A 9407-nucleotide genomic window follows, 5' to 3' on the forward strand; every position below is an offset into this window, starting at 1 on the left:
TACTCCTCCTGTATATATGTCACTACATTCACTATAAATAATCCTCACTGCTTGCACTGAAGCCAGCCACCTGGGTCCACTTTTTATCTGCTCGCTCACTCTGTGTTTGAGCGCACCCTAACAAATGCGTAAAACGAGCGGAGCAGTGCGTCAGCGACGCGCGTCTCAGAAACGGCACAACCGGTCGCAGGTTTGTAATTCCTATGCAAAATACAGTCTGTTTGATAAAATGTGCTCTGGGAGAGTTAGATACTGGTTCACATTTGTAATTTATTACATTGTGATTGCCCCAGGGTGAGCCAAGCTAACGCGGATATAGAGGAGGAGTGCGTCAGCGACACGCGTCTCAGAAACGGCACAACCAACTGGTCACAGGTTTGTAATTCATATGCAAAATACAGTTTGTTTGATAAAATGTGCTCTGAGAGTGTTAAATACTGGTTCACATTTGTAATTTATTACGTTGTGGTTACCCCAGGGTGAGCCAGGCTAACGCGGATATAGAGGAGGAGTGCGTCAGCGACGTGCGTCTCAGAAACGGCACATACGTCACATATGTCACTGGTTTGTCATTCCTATGCAAATTACAGTCTGTGCTCTGAGAGAGTTAGATGCACCCAGTGCAACACGTTGCAATACACACACACGAAGACACTTGCCCGCATGTGATTGCATAGGATTGCTGTATTCATATGCAAATGGGGGCTTTGTTGTGTAAATAGCTACTGAGTGCTCAGCTTGTGCTTGTTTGGCAGACTTTCCTGCATGTCGCCCTTGCCCTGAAATGAGTGTGATTCAAATAGAAATGAGCAGGTGTGAAAAATCTTACTTTATTTGTAAATGTATTATTTTTTCGTCTGGCCAAATGTTACAATAACATAGTTTTAAACCTTTTGCAATAAAATCTAACAAAAGTAAAGGGCAAATATTAACATTTGTTGATTATTATTAGTAGGTTTTTACATTGTTTCAGATTACAAATTCTTTGATGATGTGGACTTACAAAGCCATAAAGATGCTCCGGGCCCAGGGGACCCGAATAGAAAGTCCATATAGTACATGTAAACGGAACACAAGGGTTTGACATTCATTCCGAGTTTGAAATTCGGGGGAAGATTGTCAGAACAACAACAAACAATGGCACAAACTTCCTAAAAGCTTTCCAAGTGTTTGGGGAAGATGAGAATAACAGTGGAGTTTGTGCTGATGATGACAGGTCAGAGGAAGAAGAGGATCAAGAGGGGGCTGATGATGTGGAGTTTGTGGAAGTGTCAGCACTTCTACATGAAGATGATGGCTTTGAGTATCAGCTCCCGAAGCACCAGCACTGTGCTTGTCATTTACTGAACCTCATAGCTACTGTTGATGCAGCAAAAGCAGTATCGAGTAATGGATACAAGAAACTGTATCAATCAACATTTGCCAAGTGCAATGCCATGTGAAGCAAATGTGGAAGATCCACACTCACAGCTGAAAAAGTTGAAGATGTTTGCTTTCTTCAGCTGCTGTGCCCAAATGCCACAAGGTGGAACTCCTTGCTTCTGGCAGTGGAAAGACTTCTCAGGATAATTAGAGACAATCAGCCATTAGTCATCTGCACAGACTTAAATGTTCCAATGTAAGTAAGAATTATGTATGTCTTATATTTTAAATGTCTTTAAAACTTGGATGTGTTTTACTGCACTTTCTTGAGCACAAATTACTGTTTTACATTGTGTTGTGTTAAGTCAGATGAAATGGTTATGTTGTAAAACAGTATTGATTTTCATTGCAGATTCAATCCAGCTGAAATCACATTCCTCACAGAGTATGCGGCTGTCACGAGTCCAGTTTCCCAAGCCACCAACATCTTGCAAGCAAATATCCAGATGGAGTGGTTACTTCCAACAACATTAACCTGCTGACCACCAAACTTGACATCACCAAACCTGACAGAGTCAAGCTGCCATTAAACGAACAACTGGATGCATACTTGGCTTGTGTAGCAGATCACATGGACTTGCTGAAATCCTTCCCAGCTGTCTGCAAGTTGTCTGTGAAGCTGAACACACCTCTGCCTGCCTCAGCAGCGTGTGAAAGGCTGTTTAGCTGTGCAGGTCTTGTCTTCAGCCCCAGAAGAGCGAGGTTGGATTTTTGTAATTTTGAAAACCAACTTCTTTTGAGGTTAAACAGCAAATTTTTCAGCTTCAAGTAAAGACTGTGTTGTTAATGTGGGGGAGGACATGAAGAATGAAGGACTAAAAGGAAGGGCTGGCTGGGTTTAGGAAAAGAAGAAGGGATTGGACAAATGGACAGTGAGAGAACAAAAGGGAAGGAAGTACTTTCTTTTGAATTTGCTGAATGGGAAATGAGTGTGTGACCGCTAAATGCCAGTCATAGGTCTTCATTAGAAAGGTGCATGTTATGGAAGCAGTGTTACACTACAGTTCAGTACAGGACAATTTAGTTTTCAAGGCTGATTTTTTTTATGTACAGTAGGCTTTTGGTTTTTCTTGTCATGGGGAATTTAAGTTAAGAATTTTAAGAAAAGAAGGCACTGTGAGTCATTTTCTAACAAAAAAATCTGTACTTCTACTTAAGTGTGGCGTTCGAGTACTTTATACAACACTGCTATGCATGCTGTACTAACTGTTCATTGCGGCTAGAGGAGCATCGACATGGAGCGGCTGCTGAGTGCAGTGGCATAACCGGAGCACGAGGACTCTTCGAAAACAGTAGGACAAATTACTGCTACCTTAAGATGGCTGGTATCTTTACTTCTGCTTAAGTGTGGCATTCGAGTACTTTATACAACACTGCTATTCAGTGAGGAAACCGTTTGTGGAGCCACAATATTCATACTATAAAGAATAACTGTAGAAAGATCCAGCTGATTGGACCGACTCAGACTGCTGAAGTTTCATATTAGCTTCAGCTTTCTTTGGGAGACATTTTTGTACTTCAATGAGATCCTGGTATTTTGTCTGTCATCCCTTACATTGGAACTGCAAAGGGACATGTTTTTACAGTTGGTATGGATAGCAAGAATGATTATAGCAATAACAATTTTAATGTACATTACAAATGAGCATATTGGTGTTAGGCTTAAACATTTAGATTATATTCTTTTATTCTTTAGTTTGCTACATGAGAGTAAAGTTCAAATTAATACCAGAACAGTTAGTCACGGCCAAAACTATTGGCACCCCTGTATTTCTGTCAGATAAGGCACTACTTAGCAACCAACAGGTGCTGACAACATGGAAATCACACTGGCAACCAGTTAAAACTGAGAAACGTTGACTCAATCTTTGTGTCATGTGGACCACTCTGAGCATGGAGTAAAGAAAGAAGAGCAAAGAATTGTCTGAGGATCTGAGAACCACAAAAAGCCTGGACAGTTTCAAGGCTCAGCGTCCATGTCCAGAGATCTGGTTGTTCCTGTGTCCACTGTGACAACGCTGTCGAGACATTTACAGCCCATGGTGCTGTAATCTCCCTGGACATGGACGAAAGAGAAAAACAGATGACAGATTACAATGAAGGATTGTTCCAATAGTAGATAAAGAACCTCGATCAGCTTCCAGACAAGGGACACTATGCTAGGAGACCCAGGGGCCCACTACTGACACAGAAACATAGAAAAGCCAGAGTGCAGTTTGCCAAAACTGTCCTGAGGAAGCCACAGTCCTTCTGGGAGAATGTCCTGTGGACAGATGAGACTGAAATAGAGCTTTTTGGTCGTGCACATCATTCTACTGTTTTCAGAAAATTAAATGAGGCCTTCAAAGAAAAGAACACGTCCCTACAGTCAAACACTTTGGAGGTTAACTGAGGTTTTGGGGTTGCTTTGCTGCTTCAGGTACTGGATGTCTTGACTGTGTGTCTGGCGCTGTGAAATCTGAAGACTACCAATGAATTCTGGGACACAATGTGGGGCCCAGTGTCAGAAAGTTGGGTCTTACAGCAGGACAATGACCCAAAGCAGACTTCACAAAGCACCAGAAATGGTTTCAGACAATGAGCTGGAGAGTTGTGAAGTGGCCAGCAATGAGTCCAGATCTAAACCCCATCGAGCAGCTGTGAAGAGATCTCAGAACAGCAGCTGGGAGAAGGAACCCTTCAAACCTGAGACCTGGAGCAATTGGCAGAAGAAGGGTGGTCCACAAGTCAAGTAGAGAGGTGGAAGAAACTCACTGATGGTTACAGGAAGTGACTGATTTCAGTTATTTTATCCAAAGGGTGTGCTACCAAATATTAAGTAGAGGGTGTCAATAATTCTGTCCAGTCCATTTTTACAGTTCTGTGAGGACTGGATCAGATTTGGCTTTTTCTCAGGTTTTTGTTGTTCCAATGCAAACTAAAGAAATAAACATGAGAATACCAAAGAATTTGTGATTGCAACAATTATCTGACTGAAATAGAGGGGTTTTTGCCATGAATGCAAAACACTCTCCCTCTCTTGTTCTCTTTGTGTAAGTTGTGGAATTGGCCGTGAAATAAGATTTAATAATCTGATGAAAGCCACAATGCAAATTGAACCCTGCAAATCAACAGAGGGTATTTTTTCATCTTCACACTTTGAAAAGCTTCATCCAGAACTACAGTAGACATTCAATCACTTTTACATGTGAAGTACCACTCCTTATAATCTCAGTTGTTTTTGTGCATGTTAGACAGTGGTGGAGAGGAGACTGCTCAGGGAAGAAAGGAAGCGCAGACAGGACTTAACCAGGGAAGAGTTTCTACTGGAGATGTGGAAATGGAAGAATCAGTGAGTCTTCACATTCTCATCTAGTTTTTGGATGATACAGTGTTTGCTCAGTTGAATTAAGTTTTTTTTGTCCCTGTGTGACCCAGGAAAGGAGACGAGATCTACCACCAACTGAGGAGGCTTGGAGCGTCTCTGGACTGGAGCAGAGCCTGTTTCACTATGGATCCAGTAAGACTGCAGTCACATACGTTACTCACTGATTATGCTACCTGGAAAATATTTGTGTGTATGTGTAGGATTTTAATGTGATTGCCTATTGATGTTTTCAATACAAGTAATGCAATCAAAAATCAACTTTGTAATTAAAAACAAGCAGCTATTTTTGCATCAAATAGTTTTTATTGCAAGTAACATATTTTTGCAAGTTAAATAATTTTGCGAGTTAAAATTTGTTTTAGTTGTGCTTCAGATTACAATATGGTGGGAGGAAAGAGGTGTATTAATGCATCTCTGTTGGCCAGTTGACGTTCAGCGGCAGCTGTGACGAGCTAATGACCGGTTGGAGGACTCTGACCTTTAAAGATGCTTCAAAGACTGACTTGAATTGTGTTTATTGAGCAGTTTGAATTCTGACCTCATACTTTCAGCAAGGATATTCACTAGTTCTAGAGCACGTGTCAAACTCAAGACCTGTGGGCCATCCGGCCTGGTGTACAATTACATCCGGCCCGCGAGATCATTTTATATATCTTTTTTTTAATGGCCCGGCGATATGAAGCGCCGATAACACACAAACTACAAATCCCATAATGCAGCGCAACAGCTGCCTTACTAAATGATAGCTACCTGCGATCATTCCCGCGTCAATTACGTCAGATCAATCAATCGTCTGTTGATATATACAACCCTAATTTCAAGTCAAAGCTAGCCCCTAACAACGGCCAAGAAAAAAGTTGATTCTGAAAACAGAGCCTTTCAAAATCGGTGGGAGGCTTAGTATATGTTTACTGATATTGTCAGTAAACCCGTGTGTCTTATTTGTGGAGCTAATGTGGCTGTAATTAAGGAATATAACCTAAGATGGCACTACAAGAAAAAACATCAGGACAAGCTGAAAAATGTGAATGCAGAGCAGAAGCTACAGAAGGTAGGGGAGTTGAAGAGGAATCTGACATCACAGCAGACGTTTTCACCAAAGTGAAATCACACAGTGACGCTGCTGTGAAAGCAAGTTTTATTGCGGCAGAGGAGATAGCCAAATCAGCCTGGCCATGTACCGAGGGAGAGTTTCTGAAGAGCTGCATGATGAAAGTGTGTGACGTCTTGTGACACCCCTGGTCTAGAGAAAAGAGGAAATTAGAAATACAGTATAATACAAAGAAAACTGAACAGCTGAACTTTTCTTTATAAATTTTAACACTGCTACTTTAGCTACTTTATGTTTGTGGATTGTAATATGAAAAGTTGTTTCTGATACAGTTTTTCTTCATAGTACAGGTCTGGAATCAGTTACTCTGCAATTGATAAACCACTTTGTTTACATTTAGCTACCAAGTTAGGCATCTAATATGTTAACTGCAAGTTCAGGCTTGTCAACCTGTAATAAATATCGGCTCCTATTGTTTGGTTATTTGTCCCTGGTTGATGTTGCATGCCATTTGGTTGCACAGCATTTCTGATCAGTACCATTGATGTGCGTAATCTAATGCAAAATAGATTATTGAAATACTGTATTAGTCACATGAATATTTAACTTTTTACTCATTAGCCATCCGCACCCTTAGTAATGCCATTAGCTTCATTTCCTGTCTTATGTTGTCACATGGAGTCTAGTTGATGTTACTGCTTGCCAGTGTGCTCTACTTCACATCCCTTCCACTTTATTGTAATATGAAGTGCAACCAAAATTTGAGCTGCAAAGGTTTTTGACTTTTGCAAAAGGATTTAAGTTGCAAAATTCTGACTTGTAAGCAAAACTTTCTGATTTGCAGTCATATGTTTTTAGGATGCAAGAATATGCCTGCTTGTGTTTAATTACAAATTTAATTATTAATTTCATTAAAAAGATGCAAAGTACCTTCACACTCATATCTTGGAAAAAAAATTGTGATGAAATTGTTGGAGGAGTGCTCAGTCTATGGATGCACTTAGTGCTGTCTTCTAGAGACAAAAATGAGAAAAGAACGGTGAATGTTGTGTACTCTGAGGTTTTATGTTGTTTCAGGGCTTTACCAAGGCTGTGGCCGAGGCCTTTGTCAGACTGTGTGACTCTGGTCAGATTTATCGCTCGGAGGCACTGGTCAACTGGAGCTGTGCTCTGGAGTCTTCCATCTCTGACATAGAGGTGACACAGCTTCACATGATTAGACAGTACAACAACATGGACAAAATAATGGATATCATGTATGTATAACTTTCAAATAAGGCTCTTCCTTTTCAGCGGGTTCTGGTGGTTGCTCCTCCAGGCTACTGCATGCTCATCATTCTAGCCAATGAAGACTTTCCTCATACTTGGGGTGGGGGGTCGTATATTTATTATTAGCAGTTATTAGTGTAAATTTAAAATTTAAATGTGGGGTTTAACATTAAAATTACCATCTTTTTTAGATTTTATTACCAACAAAAGTTTTAAAGCGTTTCATCAAGTCAGTCTGTCGTGCACCTGGAGTTTTCCCCCATGTTGTTTTTTGTAAAGCTGCACAAACTGTCAACTAGCATGTAGAGACAATAATTTTATTTCTTGTCTACAATTGATAAAACTATGTCAGCCCTAAGCAGCTTGTTACTGTGTTATATTTTGTGCCTCCAGCATCAGAGAGTTTAGGTCAGTCTGTCAGTTCTTTTCTATGTAGACACCAGTGGAGAGAAACTATCATTAAATCCTTCTTTTCAAGTGATAACAAAAATCTTTACCCAATGTCCACCTGGTGTCTTTTTCATCCTAATCTTAGGGTAAAATTTACTCACTTGTCAAGGAGATGTAACATTTCAGTTGCCGCCACATCCCTACTGTAAGAGTGAAAGGTTGGCATATACTGTTTACGGTGGGGAGTGGCAGTGCCATACCACAGTGCCATACCAGCATTATGGGCTGGTAACCCTGAGCCACAGAGAATGACGCCCCAGGGAACATGACTGAAACACCCTGATGAACGTGACTAACATGACTGGATTTACTAAGAGCAGGATTATGTCATCTGTTTCTGAGGGACCCTCTTAAAACAAATTCATAGCCCATAGCATTTCTCTGATTTTGTCCACCTACTGCATGTATTAGGTTCAGTATTAAATTTGTTGTATATTTCTTTTCTGTAATGCTAAAGTTGTAAAGAATCATGTACCGTATGTATGTTGACTTTAAGGTTGTGGTCTTGTTGTCAGGTTGACTCAAAGGAGCTGTCTGGGCAGACCATGTTGTCTGTTCCGGGTTATGAAAACAAAGTAGAGTTTGGGACGATGTTTACCTTTGCGTACCCTATAGAGGACCACGGTGAGTATTTGTTCTTGTGTGGAAATATGATAATTAGTATGATGGGTTTGGCCTTGTTCTCTTTTATTCTATATTTTGCATTCCATTTTCTCTGTACCTTAGACGGAAAGCTGGAAGTGTCCACCACTCGTCCTGAGACTATGCTGGGAGATGTGGCTGTAGTTGTTCACCCTGATGATCCTCGATATCAGGTGTGGTGGATTTTTTTGGGGTACTTTTTTAATTCTCTGAAGGCTTAAACAATCAGTGATTACTTTATTTTAATAAAGTGACAGGGCACCACAACCCTGCGATAATCACACACACTATGACGAGAAAGAACTCAGAGATGGTATCAGGTCAGTTCACACAGATTTGTTCTTACAGCAGATGCAGGTTACATGCATAAATCAAGCTGTCCTAGGAACAACTGCCAGACAAGGACTTGTGCTCTCTCTTTATAGCTTTTTACAAGGGATGATCTAAACTGTACAGCGGTCCAGACAATTAGGACACACTGTTCTGCTTTCTAAGCACTCACTCATCCTTGCATCCTGCTTAAAATGTTATTTTTTACTTATCCTTCCCACAAGCCCAGAGATAAGGATCATCATGACCAGATTAGTATTTATTGTAGAATGCAGTTTCAATAATTTCATGGACACCACTGCATGGGCACAAACAAAGGCCATCCTGTTGACTAGAAACCACTAGTATGGTGATATATTGTTGATAGTACTGCAGCCTTGTTGTGTAATACACTTGATACCATTGCCCCTCTGAAAAAGAAGGTAGTGAAACAGAGGAGGCTAGCCTCGTGGTACAGCTCGCAGCTCCGCTCCCTAAAGCAGGCATCACGAGAAATGGAAAGGAGGTGGCGCTCCACTAAGTCAGAAGAGTTTTTCATAGCCTGGAAAGATAGTTTAATAACATATAAGAAAGCCCTTCATAGTGCCAGAACCGCATTTTATTCATCACTGATTGAGGAAAATAAGAACAACCCCAGGTTTCTTTTCAGCACTGTAGCCAGGCTGACAAAGAGCCACAGTGCTGTTGAGCTTAACATTCCCTTAGATCTCAGCAGCAATGACTTCATGAGCTTCTTTACAAATAAAATCACAACTATTAGAGAAAAAAATTGGTCGGACCACTCCCACAGCTCTCACAGATGTGCCATCTACTACAATGGCTTTAGAAACATCTGTAAGACCTCATTTATACTTGGACTACTTCTCCCCTATAGAT

General features: G+C 40.8%; 1 protein-coding gene across 1 annotated transcript in view; it reads left to right on the top strand.

Moving 5' to 3' along the window:
• Positions 1–9407, top strand: part of vars2 (valyl-tRNA synthetase 2, mitochondrial) — a 51469-nt gene that overhangs the window by 9921 nt on the left and 32141 nt on the right. Inside the window, exons 7-11 of the mRNA XM_020586876.1 lie at positions 4656–4753; positions 4840–4921; positions 6918–7037; positions 8075–8183; positions 8286–8374. Of these exons, the coding sequence (XP_020442532.1) occupies positions 4656–4753; positions 4840–4921; positions 6918–7037; positions 8075–8183; positions 8286–8374 (498 nt within the window). The remainder of the gene's footprint in view (positions 1–4655; positions 4754–4839; positions 4922–6917; positions 7038–8074; positions 8184–8285; positions 8375–9407) is intronic.

The sequence above is a fragment of the Monopterus albus genome, unplaced genomic scaffold, assembly GCF_001952655.1.
Source record: "Monopterus albus unplaced genomic scaffold, M_albus_1.0 scaffold427.1, whole genome shotgun sequence".
Lineage (NCBI taxonomy): Eukaryota > Metazoa > Chordata > Actinopteri > Synbranchiformes > Synbranchidae > Monopterus > Monopterus albus.